Genomic DNA, 24,895 nt, shown 5'->3' on the forward strand with positions numbered 1-24,895 from the left:
AAGTAGCAAATGTAATAGCAGATTGCATACTTACAAATTTCGTGCCTAGAAATGACTCAATCCTGTTATGTATAAGACCGAACATTTTGCACGGTAAAGCTAAAGGCTTCATACCACATATCTGTCCAGTTTTCGCTTTCATGTGTATCATTGCTGTTTAGACAGTAATAGTCTTATTAACCATGTTTGCTGCAACAGCTGCATAAATTGGACCCATCATCCTGTTTCCTTAGTAGAACTCCTTTCATATCTGCACTGTTTTTCCACATTGCTGTTCTCATGACTCCTCAGTAGCACCCCATCTACAGTCTTTTCCTGTTGCAGCTTAAACTCTGGTTGGGTAACTGTAGTAGCCAGCTTCACGCTGTCGTTGTCCTTCTTTGGAAATTGTACTCCACAGCATTGCCTTATGACAGCGCACCCTACCATTTAAGGATTCTGGTTCAGGTTTGGCAGATGGATTCACCAGCTTAGAACAGTTCATGCCGTCACACTGCAAGTATTACTTCACCATTTTTCTGAACTCCATCTTGTTTTTGCATTACCGCTTCTGTTTCTACTGATGACCACCATCTTTAGCGCAAGTTGTCTAATATCCCTTGGAGAAAGAATAGGGAAATTTCACAGGTATCTTGGCCAAATTTCCACAAGTCAGCATGAATGTCACCTCTGGTCTCCAGAGATCAGTATATAGTAAGCTGAACATTTTTCAGAACCTTTATCGAAGCTGCTGGTTTCTTTTCTGGTGTGTCATATAAGCCTACTTGGGGCCCTAGTCCTGAATCACTTATCTCCCTACATAACCCTTACATTTTTTCCTAATTTGGTGAATGGTGTGTACATGTAAAAACATTAAAAAATAAGGCTTTTAGAAGAAAAAATCTGTATGGATACAGGTGAATGTTGGGTAAGTACATCCTGGGCATTATTTACCTTTTATATTGTATTAACTGAGTTGATCCTGTTAGGGTGGTGGATTTTGCGTTGACATTGTGCTCACATTGACACTGCAGGTTAGCCAGTTTTTATGCTATTTACTCAACTTTACAGTAGTAAATAATTTGTCTTGTAAACCGTAAAATGTAGTCTGTTTGCAGTTCTAACTCTTGCTTGGCAGTTTGTTTTATGAGTTAGAGGTTGCAGTGCTGAAGGTCTGTAGCACACAGCTGTGCGGGTCTTATTACCTCAAGGAGTCACCTGTTTAAGGATCTGACTTGCTTGGCAGTTTATCGTGGTTATGGTGTCAGGTAGACTGACTTCCTATTAGATTATTATTATTATTATTATTACTATTAGATTGTTGATGTCTGCATCGTTCTTTAGGGAATGTCTAGGTAAAGCTAAATTGAGGTACTGCAGCTTATGCTAGTAACTATTTGTGGATTGCAACACCAGTGTATGTGGTAAGTTATGTTTGTGCAGTAGTAGTTCATAGAAATCTGCATTATTCATGTTCCTAACATTTTGTAAATGACTTGCAGTGCATAACTAGGACCAAGTAGCCTATTCTGTCAATAACTGAGGTTTGTAATGCCTGTTGAGGTACCAGAGTTCCTGTAAGTCATAACCCCCTATTTTGAACAAGCTCATCAGATTGTTGTAGTCAGTTTGCCAACAAAATGTCATAATATAAGTTAACAAGACACCTGCCGGTAAGGAACACGGGTATTGGTGTATTAGCACATCTACATTCAGAAGCACTTGAAGACTGAGAGATGGGCCTGGTATTGCTAATTATTTTCTTCTGACTTAAACTGGCTGTCTTTAAATGTTTGTGAAATGGTACCTACCATATAAAAGTGTTTTGCAGCTAATAGTACAGTATGTGTAGTGTGAATGCGTATTCCCAATTCAGACCAGTGCTTAGACTTAGAATTTAAAATTTTCTGCATAACTCGTTCAGATAGTTGTAATGGCGGTTTGCCATTTTTTTTCTGACATCCGTTCTCTTATGTTTGCCTAATAGTAATAATTGGCTGAGAAGTAAAATTGTCCATTGTTTTTACTCCAGCTCCAAGCTGACCAATGAAGACTTCAGGAAGTTGTTGATGACCCCACGGGCAGCACCTGTAACAGCTCCACCAACCAAAACTCGCCATCATGAGTAAGTAAAAAAAATATACATATAATCTTCCAAAAAAATATATAACTTGTGCTTACTATAGAAAGGTGACTCAATTCTGGTTATTTTAATGTAGTATATGGGGAATTTTAAAACTTGCTGTAAGAGTTTACAAGGGGGACAGTGCCAGCATGCTTTTCAGTAAATTGAGCTTGAGCTTCATGGAGGCAAATAGAGGGGGCCATTTTTGAGTCATGTACTGGACTGATTACTTTTTTTATAATACTGCCAGCTAATCTGGGATGATGTCCCTGTAGTCTGTGTAAATGAATTTAACGGATGAAATGCAGTGACTATGATATTTTCACATTAATTTCCATAATTGTAAAATGCTAGAGATCAAAGATATGTAGTCTATTATTATTTGGATGCTTTCATGATCACTTAATTCTGATGTTCCATATGTGAACTTTATTGTAGTGAGCTCTGTTCTAATATAATGACTGTGTTTTCTTGCTAATACATGAATCCGATTTGACACCAGAGCCTATTTTTTCTTTGTATTTCAGAATGCCTCGAGAGTACAATGAGGATGATGACCCGGCTGCCCGAAGGAGGAAAAAGAAAAGGTAATAATGTCTCTTCATGTTCTTTATTCATTTTATCCCTGAGTTCATGCTGTCATGCATTCAACAAATCGTGTAACCTAATTGCTACATCTGTCTGTTTATTGATTTATTTTGCTTTTATCAGATTTATCCAACTAATCCTTAAAGACAGGGTAGTCCAGGAGACTGGACAGTTGTTGAACATTGCTTTTGTAGAGGCTCGTTTGGGTCAGTGAGGAGATGTTAGTCATATACCATGAAGTTTCTTATTGCAATTTTACAGCGGATAGAGATTTAATTCAGTGTTTTAATGTATATTTAATACTGTTCCACACTTGAGAGTATTGCAAGACTGTAAGATAAACTGGGATTTTAAGTTATTTGGTTGTTGGTCTGCTGATACTGGGAGACATTGTTTTTCTAGGGTAGCTGTACTATGACTGTGAGAGATGCAACCATATAGACAAACTGGAGGCTAAGCTCTCTCAACTCAGTACTGGCATAACCAGTCGGGAGGAGAAGGAAACCACACTCACTACAATTCCAGTCTCACATAGACCTACCACGACAGCAAACCAAACACATAATCACACAAAAACATACTCGGAGGCTCTAAATAAAGATCTGCCTAAGCAGCAGAGACCTCCAAAGCAGACACCCAAGCAACCGCTACCCCAAAACAAAACACATGCAACACATATCTCACAAAGCCAGTGTGCCGAACAGTCACAGCCCTCAAGACTAAACAACACACCTGATACACTTGTAATAGGTGACTCTATCGTCAGGAACACTGATGTCCCGCTCACCAGGCTGAACAAGGAGAGGGTCACGATGAGCAGCCTGTCGGGCGCTAGGATCCGCCACATAACACAAGCACTCAGGTCACTCCAAGGCAAGTACAAATATGACTCAGTCATTGTCCATGCTGGTGTGAATGACCTGTGACTTACCTCCCTGGACTACATAAAAAGAGACATAAAGGAGCTCTCTGAGCATGTAGCCCAGGCCGGTATGACCCTGACCTTGAGTAGCATCTTACCCTCACCAAGAATGATGCCACAATATGAAGACAAGATGATCAATTTCAACAATTGGCTTAAGTACTGGTGTCATTCAAAGGGGATCCAATGCCTGTCAGCTTGGGATGATATGCTCGACAAGCCACGATGCTTCACTAGGGACGGCTTGCACCTGTCACCCCTGGGCTTTCGGATATTGGCAAAGGCTCTTGCTACCCCCATAGTGCCTTTTTTAGGCAAGGCTCAAAAGACAAACTCACCTCCATAGGTATCACAAGGGATAAGAAACTAAGAGTAATGCTACTCAACGCCAGAAGTCTAAACCTCAAGATGCACGCACTCAAAACTCTCCTTAGCATGGAGAACATCGATATCTGTGCAGTAACAGAAACCTGGCTCAGGGCTCCCGAGAGCACCCCAGCACTACCAGGTTATACCTCATACCATGCTTTTCGGCCCCAAAGCTTGGACCGAACCACAAAAGGAGGGGGAGTATCGATATTCATCAAAGATACCCACACCTCCAGGTTGGTGGCAAAGCACGAAGCATCAGAGACTATCCATTTGCAACTAACAGTGGGTAAAACTGCCTTCCAGTTTATAGCCTGCTACAGACCACCCTCCCAAACCCAGGAACCCCACTCTGCCTTTCTGAGAACACTGGAAAATATGAAGGTCTCTCCAAACACCATTATATTGGGCGACTTCAACTACCCAAATATAGACTGGGAGCATTACTCTAGCTCCAACACCCTAGCCCAAAGGTTCCTAGAATTTATAAACTCAAATGCTATGGAACAACTTGTTACCACTCCCACAAGAGGGGAAAACATACTGGACCTGATCATCACCAACATGGGGACTCTATGCTCCAGACCAGAAGTGTATCCCTCACTGGTAAGATCAGACCATAAACTAATCTCACTGGATATTCACATCCCGACCCCACCCCCTGTCCAGAAAACCACAGTGAAAAACTTCTCTAAAGCAAATTTCACACTCCTCAAAACCGAGGTGGAATCCTTCAAAGCCCCCGGGCCTGTGGAAAATACTGCCCAGACCGCAGAATCCTTTATAAACGCATTCTATGAGCACCTTCAGGAATGCATGGATCATACGATCCCAAATAAAACCAAGACCCAATTCTCCAAAGGCAGACATCCTGTCTGGTGGACCCCAGCCATAAACAAACTATACAATAGATGGAGGAAGCTACTAAATGATGGAGCAAAATCCCAAAAAGGGAAGGCATCACTTATCAGTATTAGCAAAAAACTATGGGCACTCCTAAAATTGTCTAAGGCCAGCTTCGAGAGAAAAATTGCACAGGACACTAAGGATAATCACAAGGCTTTCTTTAGTTATGTTAGGAACCTGGGTGGTAATTCCCAGATATGCTCAGAATTAGTCCAAAATGACAAAATACACTGAACCCACAGACATTGCCAACATCCTAGCTGACAGGTTTAGCGCAACCCCCCCCCCCCACCAAAAGGGCAAATATCTATCCCAGCAGAGTGCTGCCCCCCTGACATCTCAGATGCTCAGGTAAGAGCTGCCCTCTCCAAAGCAAAAGACACAGCATCAATGGGACCAGACAGTGTCCCGGGCTGCGTCCTACATGAACTCCAAGAAGAGTTAAACCCAAACATAAAACTACTGTTCAATCTCAGCCTTACTACGTGATATGTGCCCAAAGAGTGGCGTACAGCAACAGTGGTCCCTCTCCATAAAGGTGGTGCCTCAACGGATCCTGGAAACTATCGCCCCATAAGCCTGACTAGCTTGGTCTGCAAAGCTATGGAAAGGATCATCATGGACCTCATAAATAAAGATATTGGGGACCTACAGACACTGGATCCTATCCAGTTTGGCTTTAAGGGCAGATCCTGCCTCTTAAACCTGGTTGATTTCTTTGAAACAGTCACCAAGGCCATTGACGAGGGGAAGGTGGTCCACACAGCCTACCTGCACCTCGCAAAAGCCTTCGATACAATACCCCACTCGGGCATTATAGATAAGCTCACCAGCTTAAATATAAACCCCTATGTCACTAGATGGATTGCATACTGGCTCAAGGACAGAACCCACATGGTTAGAATTGCTGGAGCCATGTCAGACTCCAAACCAGTTACAAGTGGTGTCCCACAAGGCTCAGTCCTAGGACCTCTCTTGTTCGGTATATATTTCTCGGAGGTACAGGCCAACACGGAAGGGCTGTGGCTGACCAAGTTCGCAGATGACTGCAAACTGGGCGCCATAATCGACTCTCCAGCTGACACAAGCATCCTCCAAAAGGGCCTCATAGAAACAGACAACTGGTGCCAGAGCCATGGCCTCAAGCTAAATGCCAAAAAGTGTATAGTCATCCCCTTTGGCAAAAACAAAGTGCCCACAAATTACCACATAGGTTGTAATCCATTAAGTACAGAAGAAGTAATTGGGGACCTGGGGACCCAAGTTGATAGCAATCTCTCATTTGACAACCACGTGGCCAAAGTGGTTAGAAAAACATTTTATATAGCCCACCTAATCATGAAGGGATTCACATCTAGATCAGGGGAGGTCATTGTGCCTCTTTACTCATCCCTCATCAGGCCCATAATTGAGTACAATGCCCTTTTGGGATGTACCTTACCAGACACCTGCAGCAACTGGAAAGACCCCAAAAGTACCTCACCAAGAGGATCAAAGGGCTCAAACAGATGCCATATGCTGCCCGGTTAAAGAAACTCCAGCTCTACTCAGTGGCATACCGCCTGTTCAGAGGCGATCTGTGCCTGACGTATAAAGCCATGTCCAACCCGGAATTAATGGACATGCTGCACCTCAGAAAATCCAAATCCCATCGAGCTACGCGCTCGAGAGACTTGAACCTCAGCACTGAAATAAATAGGACATGCTGGAGGGACAGATTCATAACCCAGAGGCTCCCTTCACTCTGGAATAAAATCCCAGTCCAGGTTAGGCAGAGTCCCTCATTGACTCTCTTCAAGAGGAATCTTGAGTGGATGGGAGATTGTAGGTTTACCACGGGTATCACTTCTGTGCCACTGTTAGACAGAGGCACAGTATACTAACCTCGAAAAAGGGCATAGCAAAATAAATTTAAAATGGGTGGCGAAAGCCAAACACATTCTGGCTAGGCTTATAAATGCCCTAGGGCAGATAGCCTAGTATGAACCTATGAACCTAAGAATCTCAGGTTAAATGATCAGATTTGTTGGTGGTGGTTGAAAGAAAAATGGAAAGAGGATCCTCTTTATGTGCAATATCCACTCTGTCCTTGAAACTGTGTATAACCATAGTCATATTATAGCTAGCATCCAAAATGTGATCACACAGATGTTCATCGTGCATACAGCTGCATTCATAACAGATGGGTTATCCTGCCGTCAGGCGTGTCCTCGGTCGGCCGAATTCCAAAGTCTAGGTCCGGCGTCTGATGTCGTCGCTTCTTCCCTGACGTCAGTGCGGCAGGGGTATAAAAGAACCAGCCGACGCCATTTTCTTCAGTCTTTCTTACCGCGCGGTGCCCGAAGCAGAAGCAGTTCGCAAGTGCCGGTCGGCCAGCTCCTGAGATTACGAATATTTTTCAGCCGAAGTCTTCTTGAAAGCGAAGTACCCCGTTGGGGAAACTTTTCTTGCCTCAGACCGATGTCAGACAAAGTTAATAATTGCATTTCATGTGGGAAGCAAATACTGCATAAGGATTTCCATTCCTTCTGCATTCCTTGCTTAGGCCCAGACCACGACGTCTCGGCCTGTCGTTTTTGTGCTAGATTCAACAAACGCACTATTAAGCTTCGGGCGGAGTTCGCCCAACACTATTTTGGTAAATTTAATTACATTATGTCGTTGGATACTCCGACTCCAGTTTTGAGTAAAAGACGCAAAGATAAGGACCGACATACGAGGTCCGCGACTTCTACCAACACCACGCTAAAGCCGGCTACAGGTGCTCCGGTTCTCAGTGAGGCGCCTACGCAGCCCCTGAGTACCGATGACACTTCTTTAGCGGTGTCTTCTTTGCCCGAGGTCGCAGGCTCCTCGGCCCCCACCCCGACTACAGATACCGACGCCACTCTTGGCGGGGAAACTCAGAGTTTAGACAGGCCTGCCACCTGTCAAGGTGTCTTCAGGCCTTCTTCTTTTTCCATTAAGGCTTTCACAAAATCTAAAGCAGCCATGAAAACTAAAAGACAAACGCCACAGAGCCCCTCTCAAGGCCCCATGCCTAAAAAACAGATGCTCAAAACGGCTGAGGATTTGATTACTCTTATCAGGGGTTCTCAACCCCCCTCGGACAAAAGGCCCAGATTGGAGGAAGACTACCCTTCCTCGGACCAGGCCTCCATTACCTCAGAACATTCTGAAGACCAGGAATATTCATACTCCCCTTTTGAAGATTCTGATGCGGAGGAGTCCATTCCCTCTGTCTCCCCCCCTGAGGACTATTCTTTTGGGGAAACCTTGCATACCTTGAGGGAACACTTCCACTGGGAAGGCCAAGATTACTCAGATTCCAAGAAAAGGCTCAGGGATTTTCTCTTGCTTCCTCAGCACAGGCCTCTGGCCATCCTTCCTGTCTTAGACATACTAGATGATGTGTATTCAGAGGCCAGCCTTAACCTAGATTCTTTACCACCAGCTCCTGTTAAGCCTGACAGGTATTACCGGGTTTCTGATTCATACCAATTCCTATACAAAAGCCATGCTGCTGACCCAGAAATTATTTCACAGGGTCCCAAGGGAATTGAGGCCTCTACTGCCAAAAATCCATTACATTCAGAGAGAGATTCCAGAGCTTTAGAAAGGTGGGGGAAAAAGGTATACACCTGGGCCACTTTAACCATGAGGGCATTAAACTGTCAGTTCCATATGTTAAAGTATCAACAGTTTTTGTTATCTCAGTTGAAAAGCAAAATGTCACAACCTGAACAACCAGACTTGGAGTTGCAGAATTTGTTGCATAGTGCAGAGCAAGTGGGTAAACATACCATGCAATGTGGTTTTGATGCTTTAGAGGCCTCATGTAGAGCTGCTGTTACAGGGTCTGTCATACGTAGACATGCTTGGCTCAAAGAGCAAACCTTACCAGATCATGTCAAAGCTAAATTACTAGATGCACCTCTTCAAAAAGATGTATTGTTTGGTGTTAAAGCTGAGGAGGTATTAAAGAAAATGGTGGAAAAGGCAAGATCAATGCAACAGTGAAAGATTTCCTACAGGTACAACCTCCACGTTTCAGCAGAAACTGGCCTTCAAAAAATTGGTCCTTTCCAGCCACGGACAGACCTCAAAGAGGTAGATACAGGCGCCCGAGGGGTAGAGGGCAATCTCAAGGATCATTTAGAGCCAGACAATGGCAAGCACCTACACCAAGAGGTGCAGAGGATAGATCACAGCCATTCAGAAAGCAGACACAATGACTTTCCCCTTTCCATGCCAAGCAAAGCTTTAATGGCAACACCTTTAGGCGGAAAACTGGCATTATTTTCGAAAAATTGGCATATTGTCACAAAAGACAAATGGATCCTGGACATTATAGACAGAGGCTACAGATTCCACTTTCACACCCTTCCAAAAATGAGAGGCATGCCAAACCTGCCACAAAATCAAAGGGCAGAGGCACATAAACAAATTTCAGCTCTCATGGACATTGAAAGCTATTCAAGAGGTACCTGCACAAGAACAGGGTCAAGGTTTTTATTCCAGACTATTCCTGGTACCAAGGAAGGACAAAGATTGGAGACCTATTTTGGACCTATCCATCCTAAACACATATTTACTCGTACCAAAATTCAAGATGCTCACATTACAGCAGCTTCTTCCCATGCTGGGCAAGGAGTCTTGGCTGGTAACACTGGACCTCAAGGAGGCATACCTGCATGTCCCTCTCAGACAAGATTGCAGAAGATACCTCAGATTTCTTGCAGGTTCAACCCATTATCAATTCTCTGCATTGCCCTTTGGCTTATCTACTGCGCCCAGAGTGTTCACGAAATGCCTGGCATCAGTAATTGCCTTCTGCAGACTTCAAGGGATACAAATATACCCATATTTGGACGACTGCCTGATCCAAGCGGACAGCAAGCACATACTTCTGAAACACCTGGCGTTTGTTATGAAGTTGTTGAACTTTCTGGGATACACAGTCAACAAAAAGAAATCAAAACTAATACCCTCTCAAGCAATAATTTTCCTGGGTGCCAGCTTGAATACAAACACCCAGATGGCCTACCTCACACCAGAGAAACAAGGGCAACTATCTCAATACTTCAGAAAAATGGCAACCTTCACCAGGCTGACTGCAAGGAAAGTCCTGCAGGCTCTGGGATTCATGGCATCTTGCATCCTGCTAATCCCATGTGCAAAGCTGCATATGAGGAAACTTCAGTGGTACCTAAAAAACTTATGGTCTCAACACAGCCACAGTTTGGAAACAATTATACCACTCATTCCATGTCTCCAAAAGGAATTTTTGTGGTGGGCTCAAGCATGCCAAAGAAACGTAGGTCTCCCATTCTGCATGCCTCAAGCAAATCAAATCATCACAACAGACGCCTCGGACTACACCTGGGGGGCGCACATGACAGATCAGTGCATTCAGGGCAAATGGTCCCAAAAAGAAAAGCACCTACACATCAAACAAAAGGAAATGCTAGCAGTGAAAAATGCTATTATGGCCTTCAAAGACCTACTGCATCCAGGCCAGCTATTGATAAGGACAGACAACACCACAGAGATGTGGTACATAAACGAACAGGTAGGAACTCATTCATATCCCCTGTGCAGACTAGCCATGTCTCTTTGGAACATGGCTCTGGAATTACAAATCCAACTTCAAGCACAATTCCTGCCAGGCAAGGGAAACACGCTGGCAGACAACCTAAGCAGAAATATGACAGATCCACACGAATGGAAGTTGCATTCTCAAGTTTTTGCAAAGATAATTCAGGCATGGGGAAGGCCAGACATAGATCTCTTTGCTACCCACAGAAATTACCAATTGAAAAAATTCTGCTCAAGGACCTATCATCCACAGGCCTGGAAAGTGGACGCACTTTCTTTCAGTTGGACAACATTGACAGTTTATGCTTTTCCACCTCTTCGTCTGCTGCCCAAAGTTCTATTAAAAGCCAGAGCAGACAGGCCAAAGATGATTCTCATTGCTCCAGACTGGCCAAGACAACACTGGTATCCACTCCTGAGGAGCCTGACGCATTCCCCACCTTGGATCCTGCCTCTAGTGCCTCTTCTGTTGACCCAGCACAACTTCAAAACTCTTCACAGTCAGCTGAAAACGCTCAATCTAGCCGCATGGAGGATTCCTTGATTTTCCAACAGGCCCTCCTCTCCAAGGAGGTGCAGGATGTCCTTTTGGAGGCCAGAAGGCCTTCTTCTAGAAAAGCCTACTCCGCCAAATGGAAACGGTTTTGTGCCTGGAATCAGAAAAAGGGACAGAATCCTGGGATACTGAATTTACCTCAAATATTACAGTACCTAGCTGAGATGTAAACAGTGGGATTTCATTCTCCTCCATCAAAATCCATGCTTCAGCCATTTCTGCACAATACAACACTGATCCTCCTTTATTCTCTCATCCTCTCTTAAGACAGTTCCTCAGAGGGGCTAAGAATATAAAACCCCCAAGGAAGCCACCAGTACCTGCTTGGGACCTCAATTTCATTTTAGAAAAACTGACCCTGCCTCCATTTGAGCCAGCTGCTTCAACAGAACTGCAATATTTGTCATGGAAAACAGCCTTCCTTCTGGCTATCACCTCAGCACGCAGGGTTTCGGAACTACAAGCCCTCATGGCTGTGCAACCTTTAATCATTTTCCATCAAGACAGAGTTTCCTTACGAACCAACCCTTCCTTTATGCCAAAGGTAGTATCCAGTGTAGCCTTGAATCAGACTATCCACTTACCTACTTTTTATCCTAACCCACAAAACAAAGGGGAGAGACTACTACATTCCTTGGACATTCACAGACAGCTTCATTATTATTTGGACAGGACAAAGCCATTCAGAAAATCAGAGCAACTCTTTGTGTCCTATGCTACAGATGCTCAAGGAAAGGCTATTTCCAAACAGACAATCTCAAAATGGATAGCCCACTGCATACGCTTTTGTTATTCATTTCATGGTAAAACTGTACCTACAAGCATCAGATCTCACTCCACAAGGGCCACGGCTACCTCTGCAGCTTTCCTCAGGGTGGTTCCTACCAAGGATATTTTGGAAGCAGCCACTTGGAGTACTGTGCATACTTTCTCCAAGCACTATCACCTACCACTATACTCTAAATCTAGAGCGGGCTTTGCCACAACAGTCTTGCAGAGCATCCTTGCTCCTCCTAGTTCCACTTAGTGCCTGCCACCCCTTTTTAGCTTTGGGATTCTACCCATCTGTAATGACTGCAGCTGTACGCACGATGAACATAGTGCAGTTTTGTACCTACCATAAATGTAGATGTTCGAGTGCTAATACAGCTGCAGTCCAGGTTTCCCTCCCTCCTTCCCCTCTTGGGACAGGCCTAATGACAAACACCTCCTCATACAACCTGATTGGGGTATTCTTTTATGGTGTATTTGCTTGCAACTACTGTTTTTTTTATTGTATTACATTGCATTATTACATAAATTTATGTTTTGCCTTCCTTCTGGGGGCATCTGTCATCTGGGGCAAGAAAAACTGAAGAAAATGGCGTCGGCTGGTTCTTTTATACCCCTGCCGCACCGACGTCAGGGAAGAAGCAACAACATCCGCTGCCGGACCTAGACTTTGGAATTCGGCCGACCTAGGACCTGCCTGACGGCAGGATAACCCATCTGTTATGACTGCAGCTGTATTAGCACTCTAACATCTACATTTATGGTAGGTACAAAACTGTACTTTACAGGGGATGCATTCTGCTGGAAAGATTGCAGGAAGAGTGATACTGACTCATTAGATATGTTTAACGGTGTTGAGTTTACATTTATTTACATCCAAATTTTGTTGAAACGTGGCACATACATGCCACTGAGACTAGTATTGTTAACAAATGTTCTTTGCATGGATTACTGTTGCATTAGTGATCATGACCTTTGGGAGTCGACTACAGGTGGATGTCTGCCTCATTGGCCTCTCTCAGCTCTGCAGATGTGTTGGCAAAGAATGGCTTCCTCCTGACATTAGGAAAGCATGCCCGCATCCAAGTCCAAGGGGTGTTCAGCCATTGTTATTGCTGCAGGTATAAGCTGCATCTTTGTAAGAAATGTTATGGGTTCTTGGTCTGGTCTCAGCCGTAGAGCTCTATTTTGAAGAGAACTTTGAATGGTAAGTGCTCAGTGACATATTTTTTTTTTCAGTTAATCTGTGTTAAATAATGTAGATAGTAGACTAAGCAGGACTTTGGAATCCTTTTATTAATACCTCATGAACTCCGTTGGTGCTTTTATCTGTAAGCTTCTTACTTTGAGATGCAGTTAAAAACACTGCTGTAAATACTGACTGGAAAAATCACACTACAAAAATTTCAGGTAGAAAACTTTAAAAAAAAAACATTAAACCAAGCAACACAAACTAGGTACTTTTAAAGCTCTCATTTTTAGAATATGTTGGAAATAGATTACTTCATTTAAGCCCTTGGCATGATTGGTTATTGGTAATACTTGCCACTTTTGCTTCTTGAGTTGTAAAGCATTTTCAGGATTGTCTTTTTCCACACATCAGCATTGTCCATTACATGAAAAATGAAATTTTTTAAAATTCAGTCAAACTTGAGAATTCTTATAGGTTCAAAATTCAGTCAAACTTGAGAATTCTTATAGGTTCAAAATTCAGTCAAACTTGAGAATTCTTGTAGGTTCATAGGTTGTTACTAGGCTATCGGCCCTAGGACCTATACAAGCCTAGCCATAACAATTCCCTGGCTATTTCTTCCCACAATATTTACTTCCCTGGACCCCTGTTTAGCAGGGCGACTGATGTGATCCCTGGGGTAAATTTCCTATCTCCCATCCAGTCGTCATGATTCTTTTTGAAGAGGGCCAAGGAGGCGCTGTGCTTGACCTGTATGGGCAGTCTGTTCCAGAGAATGGGGTGTCTCCAGGTCAGGAACCTATCCCTCCAGCATGTTTTGTTCATTGTGATGACAAGGTTTAGGTCCGTGGAGTGTGTCTCTCTGATGGAGTGGGATTTCTTTGTGTAGCATGTCCAACAGTTCTGGATTTGACATGGCCTTGTATGTTGAGCAGAGATCGCCTCTGAGTAGACGATATGTGATCGAGTATAGCTGGAATTTTCTTAGTTGGTCAGCATAGGGCATCTGCTTTAGGCCTGCGATTCTTTTAGTGAGGTGTTTCTGCGGCCTTTCCAGTTGTTGCAGATGTCTTGTGAGGTACATACCAAACTGGGTGTTGTACTCTATGATGGGTCTAATGAGGGATGAGTACAGTGGGACAATGACCTTCTTTTTTCTGTATGAAAAGCCCTTAGTGATGAGGTGTGCCACATAGGATTTCCTGACTGTTGTGGCAATGTGGTTATCGAAGGTGAGACCACTGTCCACCACCTGTGTTCCTATCACACTTTCGGTGTTTAGTGTACTGCCACCTGTGTGGTAATTCATGGGTACATGTTTTTCCCAAAGGGGATAACTGTGCACTTCTTGGCATTGAGCTTGAGCCCATGGCTCTGGCACCAAGCATCTGTTTTTGTAAGGCCCTTTTGTAGAATATCCACATCATTTGGAGATTCAGTACTGGCTCCCAGTTGGCAGTCATCTGCGAACTTTGTTAGCCAGAGTCCCTTGGTGTTGGCCTGTACTTCAGAGAAGTAGATGCCAAACAAGAGCGGTCCCAGGACTGATCCCTGAGGTACTCCACTTGTCACTTGTCTGGAGCTGGATTTGGAGTCTGCTACTTTTACAGTGTGGGTTCTGTCAGTAAGCTAGTTGGCAACCCATCGAGTGATGTAGGGATTTATGCCCAGCTTAGTAAGTTTATCTATGATTCCAGAGTGGGGGATGATGTCAAAGGCTTTGGCGAGGTCCAGATAGGCTGTGTGGGACCACCTTACCCTCATCCATGGCTCTGGAGACTGATTTGAAGAAGTCAGTCAGGTTCAGGAGACACAATCGGCCCTTCACGAAATCAAACTGGGTGGGGTCCAGTGTTTGAAGGTTGCCAATGTCTTTGTTTATGTCTTTTGTTTACAAGTTCCATGATAATACGTTCCATGGCCTTTCAGATCAGGCTCGTCAGACTGATGGGACGGTAGTTCCCAGGATCCAAGGTGGATCCCCCCTTGTGGTGTGGGATAACTGCAGCTGTGCGCCACTTAGTGGGCACAAAGCCTGAGGTGAGGCTATGATTAAACATGACACTTAGGTGAGGTACCAGTTCATTTTGTAGTTTATGTAGTACAGCCCGGGATGTCGTCTGGTCCTCATGGATGCTGTAATCTTAGCTTTGGAGAGTGTGTTTTTTTTACCTGTGTGGCCATGATTACTGGAATTTGGCAATCTTTTGCTATTGAGATGGGCTCTTTAGGGGGTGAGAGGGGGGTGAAGTTGGCACTGAATCGATCTGCCAAGATATTGGCAATATCCTTGGGATCAGTATATTTAATGCCATTCTGTTGCAGCTCAGAGCAGATCTGAGTGTTGCCATATAGATTGTTGACATAGTTATTCTGCCTTGTGGTTTTCTTTGGAATCTTTGGCAATTTTATTTTCGTAACTAGCTTTGGAGGATTTTATGAGGGATCTCAGCTTCTTACTGAGGCCGGTAAGGGAGTTTTTTGCATACTGCAATTTTCCTCTTTTCTGCAACAGTTTCTTCCTTCTGTTGTATAGTTTGTTTATGACAGGGGACCACCAGATTGGCTTCCTTTTTTAGGAGAGCATTTTGGTTCCATTTGAGATGGAACGATTCTTGCACAAGTGGATGTGCTCATACAGTGTTTTAGTGTAGGATTTGGCAGTCGAACTTTCAGTTCCTGTCTGCATGGTTGTCATGAAGGTTGTCATTTCTGACTTGAGTAGCATGAAGTTGGCCTTGGAGAAGTTTTTTACTGATGTTTCCTTACTGGGGGGTGGGGATGGGATGTGGATGCCAAAGGTGATTAGCTTATGATCAGACCTAACCAACTAGGGGGTGACCACTGGTCTGGAGCATTGATTTTCCATGTTGGTAATGGCCAGTCCAGGATATTGGAGCCCCTGGTGGGTCTATGGATTAGTTGATCCAGGGTGTTGGAATTTATGAATTCTAATAACCGTTGGGTAAAGGTGTTGGTACACGAGTAGTTCTCCCAGTTAATGGTAGGATAGTTGAAATCACCCAGTTTTAGGGTGTTTGGTTGTATCTTAATATTTTCCAGTATGTTTAGAAAGGTGTACTGAGAATCTTTGGGCATGGTGGTGGATCTGTAGCAAGCTACAATTTTGGATTGCAGTCTTACCTAGTGTTAGATGCACCTGGAGAATTTCAGATGCATTGTGTTGGGCAACTAGCCTGGAGGTGTGAATATGGACACTCCTCCACCTTTAGTGTTTCGGTCCTGGTTTGGTGGCCGAAACGTGTGAATTGTAGCTTGGTATTGCAGGGGTGCTCTCTGGAGCCTTGAACCAGGTCTCAGTTACTGCACAGATATCGATGTTCTCCATTTTTAGGAGTGCCTCGAGAGAGTGCATTTTGAAGTTTAAACTTCTAGTATTGAGTAGCATTACCTTCAGATTTTTGCACACTTGTACCTGTTACGGTGATGGTTTTGTCCTTTGAGCCTTTCCTAAAAAAGCGGGTCTACTTTCTTAACTCGAATGTTCAAAAGTTCGAATGCATAAAGATCGACACATATGCATCAAACTCTTAAATGTTTGAAAGTTAATAAAGAAAAAATACACAGAAAAAAAAAAAAGATGTAGGCAGGGTGGCAAGCCCCCCTGCACCCCCGGCTACTTAAATATACCAACTCCAAGATCGCACTACATTGAAGTAAATGGAAAGCTCCACCTGCGGAGATTTCAGTTCACAGTTTTTGATGGTTTGCACTTTCGATGTGTATGGTTCGATCCATATGTATTTGTGGTTTTATGCTTTCGCGTAAATAAAGTAGACCCAAAAAATGCACTATATGGGTGGCAAGAGCCTTGGCCAGTAACCTGAATCCCAGGGGCGACAGGTGCAGACCATCTCTGGCAAAGCATTGTGGTTTGTCGATCATGTCATCCCAAGCAGACCGATACTGGATTTCCTTTGAATGACACCAGAAGCTTAGCCATTTGTTGAAGTCAATCATTTTGTCCTTGTACTGTGGTATCATTCTGGGGGAAGGCAGGGTGCTACTCAGGGCTAGGGTCATACCTGCGTGGGCCACATGATCCGAGAGGTCTTCCATGTCTCTTCATGTAGTCCAGGGAGGTACGTCTTAAGTCATCCACTCCAACATAGACAATGACAGGGTCGTATTTGTACTTGTTGTGGAGTGACTTGAGTGCATGCGTTATGTGGCTGATCCTGGCACCCGACAGGCAGCTGACTGTAATTTTCCCCTTGTTCAGTCTGGTGAGTCGGACATCATTGTGCCTGACTATAGAGTCACCCATAACTAAAGTGTTGGATATGTTGTCTTGCCTTAGGGGCTGTTGTTGGGTGGCACACTGGTGTTGTGAGCTATGTGATACTTTGGTTGTGATTGGTGTTTGCGTTTCAGCTTCAGAGGCTGTTTTTGCTTGGGCAGGTTAATGTGAAGGGCCTCCGCATATGTGGGTTTAGTGTTGCTATGTGTGGGTGTTGGTGAGGGCTTTGAAGGGCTATGTATTGCTTGAGGTGTAGTGCGGGTGTTAACCTTCTCCTCTTGATTGTCTAGCACAATCTTGGCTGGAGAGAGCATTGCTTCCAGTTTGGCTATGTAAGTGCATCTCTCACAGGTTGTAGTGTTGGGTGGTAGGAGTAGAGGGTTGTCTATGTACATGAGGCAGTTGTTGCATTGCCCCAGTATGCCCAGATTCACCAGGTGGATAGGAAAAATCACCGGAAGCTGACCCTTGGACATGCTTGGTTAGGTGCTTTTTGTTTTGTAAAGTACAAGAGCTGTTTTCCCTTGCCTTGGCAAGGTACTTTGCAGTTATTGGCTTAGTGCCTGCAATTAATTTCTCCTCATTAACAAGGAGAGTTGAGTGCTTGTATCAGTTTAAGGATTCCTAGTGCTTTCCAGCAGGTTTTAGAGCAAGTGCTAGTCACGGGGACTCCAACCAGAAAGAGTCTGGAATCAATGCACTCTGCTCCTACTCTCACCAGGACCAGAATATAAGCACATATTCTAAGCTGTCACATATAAAGCAGGTATTAAGCTTTCTGGTGATCAGCAGTCTTCAGGAAATAATGTAACTGCACTCTTGTCACCAGGAGAAAACAGAAGCACTAATCCCAAGATGAATACTGAGAGGCAGAATGTGGGCTCTCCAATAACTGGTGGTCTTGCAATAGATGCTTTAAAGGTAAGATGAAAAAAATGGTTTATCCTAAACACTGCAGTTTGCACTAGAGGAATTAGATGTGAAAGTATGTGACTTAAGTTTTACCTGTCTAAAAAGTTGTGGAGAGTCACTATTTTTAAAACGGCAAGATAGATTGAAAGGAGGTGGTTACTTTTGTATTCTGGTACAGTGGAATACAGTAGGATGGCCAATCAATTTAAATAGTTGAAGGGGAGTGATTTCACAGTGCATTGTTATTATTTCTAGTTCGTTTGCTAGTAATGGTCATAGATTCTGTTTTTCAACTTAAATGCAGTACACCCAATATAAAAAGCATGGCAAGACTAGAAACTGGCAGCATAGAAGCAATTCCCAGAAGCCTTATCTTTTTGATTGCATGCACAAACAAAATTAGTACTGTTTGCTGTATAATGTCTGTTATGATGGCCACTTCAGGCTTGACAGGGGTCAGACTGCTGTGGGTCATCTTTATTGTTCCTTTCACATGGTATGAGTTCAGATAAGTAAATATTATTCATCTTCACTGCTGATGTCAGTTTTGCAATGGCCTTCCTGTTGTGTCCAGCATGTTTTTGATAAGGAGTGTACTACTGCAGAATTCAAACTATGGCTGTGTATCTACGCAAGTTGCTTCTGCAATTAAGGCACTTGCTTATACTCCATTAAATTTGACAAATACATTTCTACCTTTGTCTTATCCTTGGTACTTCATATTTTGTATGTCAGCCTCCCTTGCAGTCCACCTTTGCAGAAACAGTGAAGCACGTGCTTCTCATGTGGTATCAAATGGTTTGACAAACTCTAAAGTCTTTCCGAATTTCAGCTCCTCTGTGTTCATTCTGTGAAAATAAAGCACTTCCAGTGCTACTTGCCCCTTTGTAGAATTAAATGTGGCCCTTTTCACAACAAAGCTAAAGAATTTTGAAGCTTTTACCTGAGCCAGAATTTGTCTTTGCAGCTGTTGGCCTGTAAACAGATAGTTGTGCTGATGTCTACAGTGTATTTTGAGGAATGAAATCCAGATGCTCTTGGAAAAGGGCATCCAGTTCTGTGTATTTCACAGGAACACTGAAATTTCTGATGGTCGGTAGCTTTCCTCTGTGGAAAGGAAACTGTATCACTGAGACGAAGATTATGCTTACAGTGTGCCATATAGCATTTTGTGCATCTTCCTTGGCTTTACATTTCTGTTTTTACAAGACATTTGTAAGCTGTGGCATATTGACCACTGCATGCACCTGCAAAGGCTTCTGTTTTTGTGAAGGCATTCCCATGCTGTTTTGAATTACTTTCCCTTTCAAGGATTTTCTTGACATTTGGACCAATTGGTCACCTGTACTAAAACCAAATCCTTTGAAGTGTTGAAAAAAATGAGTCCGCAGACAACTACATCCAAATGCATGGGCTGTTATGCAAAGTTATACTTGCATAGCAAATGTGGGTTGACCTGTCAGTATTACTGTTTTCCTTTTACAAGATCTCAAAGAATCCTTTTGAGAACTGGTAATGCTGAGGTGGTACCATTTGGCTTGTCACAGTTTTTTTTTTTAATTTCTGCACTTCTGTCAGTCTTCACTGATCATAGAATCCAATGTTCTCTTTATCATGGACCTGCAAACTTGCCATTTTTTCCTGGAGTTTCTCGCATGTTGCTTTGTAGTCTAGATTTTACAAGAGGTAGGTTATAAGCCACATGAACTGCATCTGCTGACTCTGGGACATAAGCAGATGATTCTGGTTCAAGAGAATCCTGAAGTTGCCTAGATCAAATGGGAAAAAAATCAACAGTAACACAGAATACGTATTCCTCAAGCATCAGTGCCCAAAGTTAGTGTGTGTGCTTGGTTGTGTGAACCATGCAGTATACTTCCAAAGATGTGCTGTATGCTTCCAAAGATGTGCTGTATGCTTCATGGATATCTGCTTCTAGTGTGACGGGAAATACTGGCATTTCATTGCTGCTACAGAGAGTCAAAAGAGAGAGAATGAGAGAACAGTGGAAGTTACTCGTATACTAAAGCAGGTGTGAGTGTTGTTATGTGATTGCAGATGCTCCATCAGCAGTTGATTTTACATGGTCTCGGTCTGCAGCAGAGCAGTTACAAGTTTGTCAACATACCTACGAACAGTACATGTTACACTAGTCTCTTGTTACAACATCCAACATATGTCCATAGTAAATGAATAACAAAAGTGGCTAATCCATTAGATAGCTGCACTGCCTTTTCTTACCTGTCACGTTAAGCCTTCCTCTGCTGAGCACCTCACCTGAAATTTTTGTTTCTGTGTGGTTCCATTAAAAAGGAAGAAGCATTAGACAGTTGCCACAGCAGTGCTGTGAGTTAAACGCAGCATGCATGGCATTAAAGCAGGTATTTAAAGTTGTCACATCACTGTAGTTCAAGGGACTTTGTCATCAGGTGTGCCCAAGGTAATGCTTGGGACCTAGACAGATGCACAGACAAATCATCAAAGACTACTACAAATACACTGAAGTCCCTCACAGTACCTAGTAGTTATCCTTTGAGGAGTGAGAACCTCCCAAAAGCATCTTTCACACATCCAGTGAAGTAGGGTTTGTAGTCACTGTCCTGCCCACAGTTAACCAATGTCATCAACTGTGTATCGATATCGAACATAAGCACTCGAGGGACAGTCTCTCCCAGGTGTCTGAGCACAGTTCGTAAGGTCACCAGCTGTACCACTTATAAGACTGTTTACACTGTACTGCTCTCTTAAAGCCATTGTAACATTCCTTCATACACTTGCCATTCTGATCTGTGATGCAAATTCCTTCTGGCACTTATGCTATACTGTTGTCATGCATTCTGTATGTTGTAGGTACACATCATACTTCTACAGTGTTAAGAAGCACTGCCAAGGCAGTTCACAAACTGTAGCTAACGCTTTAATGAAAAGTAGTGAACCTATTCGTGCATGCTGCAAAACCATTCAAAGTGTTCCACATAAGGTGGCATTAAATGTCAGTCCATGCATAAATTAATGGGTGCAGTAGTTTGTAAGCAGCAGGACAAAGCTACTTCAGGGTGGTCTTCCATTGGTACCCCATGGCTTAGTACTGGGACCACTACTTTTTGGATTATTCCCAGATATAAATATAGGGAATGAGTTGGTTATGCTGACCGGTACAGATTGCATAACATGGTAACTTCACGAAAAGATTGAATAGTTCTTGACAAGGTCAGCAAAGCCTTCACCCCTTAAGCAATGGTAATGACATCCCTTTTAACGTCCGTGTGTGTAGCATCAGGAAACATGATAGTTTGTAAAAGAAATGGAGCAGAAAACATAAAATTACAAGTAAAAAACCCTTGACAGTTGTAATTGAACATTGCTAGCTGTATCTTAAGACCCAAAGGAATAACTGTAGCTCAGTTCATTCTACACTGGCATAAATCGTCACTTGAGAGAAGATTGTACCACTTCATTGTTTAGTGATTGAACCAATTAATTAGTAGAGTGTGGCATTTTGTTTTCTTTTAAACGAACCATATCAGAGTATGATAAAAGGTACAGTTCTTAGGGTGGAAGAGTACTTAAGAAATGCTTTGTGAACTGTCATTATATAGTATTGCTTGTGAAGTCAACTAGGCAGTGTTCCTGGGTCAACCCTCAAAAGGGACACTTGACACCTAATGTATAGTATAGACTTCAGCCAGTGCTGCTACATCTAGAATAGATCCATGCCTTTGTTGTAAGTGAGACTTTGTTTCAGTACAGGGATAGCACTCCCTCCTTAATTGGATTCAGCACTTAACCGTGTCTGCAGATCTGTGGGACACTGCAGAGGCATTTGTCAGATGTAATATCACCCCTTGACAAATCCCACATATCCCTAATACTGAGCTTCTCTCACTCCATCTTACCTGTTAAGTGTTTACCAATTTGTAGACTGCGGTAGATCACCATCCATGTCTGCTGTAGACAGTGATAGATTCCTAATTGTACTCGGCATACCTCTCAACTGTCTGTCTGTATTTTCTCAATGTCCAGGTTTTTGCTCTAGATTTTTGATCTGTGTCTGAAAGAATGTGTTGTTTTGGCAAATCATCAAGGATTGATGTGAATAAATAATGCCAGACATTGTAGTTTCAGACTTCATATCCTTCATAAAATGCATGCTAATAATGCAAAACTTATTTTATCAGCTTTCTGACTTTGTAAGAACAATATTTAAAACATGTCCCTGATTTTTGTACCTTTATTTCACCATTATTTTTGTTTTTGTCCAAATTATTTGCGCCAAGAGGTTGAGAGGTATGGTACTTGGTGAACTACACTTGTCATCTCTCCAGTTATCAATTAATAAAGTAAAACCTATAGAAAGTTTTATTAGAGTTAAAGGTGATTTTTTTTTTTTTTTTCCTTTGTGGAATAAGTGTAAACAGTCGGCATATAAAATGTACTAGAGCTGCTAATTCAGTTCAAGATGATGTATGACCTTGTAACGTACTGAGTAGCGTAATGCTGCAGATCATCACACACTTGCTTCATCATTTAAGACCGTTGCAAGCTTCTTTCAACCTGTCTCATTTTCTCGTAATGTACAATAAGAAACACTTGAGAAAGGACACAGCAAAAATATAAGGCAAGAGTGTGGACATTCTGAAAAATCAGGGGCGGTTTTCTGTTGTGTACCTCTCACTCAGACAGTCATAGCACCTGAGTTACAGTAGTGAAAAGAAGACAACTTGCAGTAGCTTGGATCGTACTATGAAGTCCTCCAAAATGTGAACTTTGGCATTTTTTTCAAGAAGAATGCCCAAAAATACTCTTCCCCTACTGCATTAACAGGTAGTGCTAAATGCAAAAGGGAGAACGGTGACTGGCTTTTTATTTTACTGAGATTAGGTTCTCTAAATTTTCACTTGAACACAAATTCACCATGCATGTTTTATAATGTTACACACACATCCATTACTTACTGGAACAGAATTGAACACAGATTTTGGGAACCCAGGATGCAACTCTAAGCTACGTTCACACTCTAACCTTGACACCTATCTGCCTAGCTATTTTTTTTTAATAAAAACAAAGGATAGACTCTCCTACCACCAACCAGAAATAGTTTTTCATAGGTGTCGTATCATCACACAGTCCAACCCCCACCTCCAACACACATACACCCCCCAACACACACACACTTTGCATTGTAGGAGTTAATTACATATGTAAAGCCCTTAACTTCAGTGCAGTAGGCATCTTGATGACTGTGTTACCCCTTTTCATTCCCTAAACACTTAATTTCTGCACTCTTGCAGTGAAAAGAACTGGATGTCACTGTCCCACATGGTGTGAATTAAGGTGCAATTTTTGCATTCAAAAATTACTGCATATGTGATTGCCATGTTGTACACCAGGAAGTAGACCTGGTTGTGGTTAGTGCACTTAGCAGTTTAGCACCCTAGCATATACCTGTGCCATGGATCCACCCCTTGCCTAAGAATGTCAGAAGTCAACTTCTTAGTGTGACTACACAAAGACTTGTCTTTTGGACCTCCCTTGCATGAATTGTCAAGAAACTGGAGGAAGGGGGCAAAATTATTTAAGAGAGAACTGGTGCTTTCATTCCCCTCTTCCAAACTATAATAGAAATTGTCTTATTAAGCCGGAAGTTTTTTTTTTTTTTTTATTATTGTAAACCAGCTCGGGATGAGAAATCCTCATCAGCCCCTCTTTTACCCATTTTCTACATGGGGTCGGGGAATCATGTTAACTGTTGCCTTCTCTCTCTCTCTCTCTCTATTTCTCTCTCTTCAATGCCACACTCCTGCCTTTTGTGACACTTGTGCCTGACTGTTGCAGATCTTCTTTCACATAGTCCATCCATCTGTGTGCTGGGCGTCCTCATTTCCTCTTACCTTCCTCCTGTCTGTCCGAAATCTTCTTCACCAGATTGTCTTCTGTTTTTTGCACGGGTCCAAACCACTCTGTTCTCTTTGATTTTTTTCCGTAATTGGAACTACTTTGGCTTCTGCTATCATGTCCTCATGTCTTCATCTTTACCACTGAGTGCATCATACCACCCTTCTCTGGCACTTCATTTCCATCACCTCTCGCTTCTTCATCTGCTCTACCTTTACTGCCCAGATTTCTGTACCGTACAGTAGTACTGGTTGCACCACTGTCTTGTACACCTTACTTTTCAGCTTCTTTGGCATTCTTTTGTCATAGACTATAGCTGACACTCTGCCAGTTGGCTGCAGCTTTGATCTCTTCATTAAGACTTCCCTTCTACTCAACCACCCCTCCCAGATACTTGAAGCTGTTTACCTGTTCCACTTTCTTCCCTTCTAGCTCAATTCTCAGCTTCTTCTGATTTCTCCAGTTTGTTGCCATTACCACTGTCTTATCTGTGCTTAGTTTAATCCCATGTGCCTTCAGTTTAGCATTCCATTGCTCTGTACTTTTAACTAATAAAGGGGATTCAAGAGAAATCCCTGGAGAGATGTCAGAGATTGATGCTGCAGCTGAGCAGGGGCAATAGTCCTGTTCCCAACCAAGAGGATGTCCCTGCTTTGATTACACTATCACCCCTTCCTCTCTTCTCACTGCTACCCACCACCTAATAGGAGGACTGTTCCTTTTCAATTGACCATGGTTCATAGGTGTATACTAGGCTAATGACCACAGGGTACCTTTTAAGGCTACCCATGCATCCCAAATGTATCTGACAAGTTTAGGTA

The 24,895-nt window shown here is 42.9% G+C and overlaps 1 protein-coding gene across 1 annotated transcript in view; it reads left to right on the top strand.

Moving 5' to 3' along the window:
- The window catches only part of IK (IK cytokine), a 776,265-nt gene that overhangs the window by 80,740 nt on the left and 670,630 nt on the right, over positions 1 to 24,895 (top strand). Inside the window, exons 3-4 of the mRNA XM_044069023.1 lie at positions 2,012 to 2,104; positions 2,632 to 2,691. Coding sequence (XP_043924958.1) covers positions 2,012 to 2,104; positions 2,632 to 2,691 — 153 coding nt within the window. The remainder of the gene's footprint in view (positions 1 to 2,011; positions 2,105 to 2,631; positions 2,692 to 24,895) is intronic.

This window comes from Protopterus annectens, chromosome 4.part0 (genome assembly GCF_019279795.1).
Source record: "Protopterus annectens isolate FY-2018-M chromosome 4.part0, PAN1.0, whole genome shotgun sequence".
In the NCBI taxonomy this organism is placed as follows: domain Eukaryota; kingdom Metazoa; phylum Chordata; order Ceratodontiformes; family Protopteridae; genus Protopterus; species Protopterus annectens.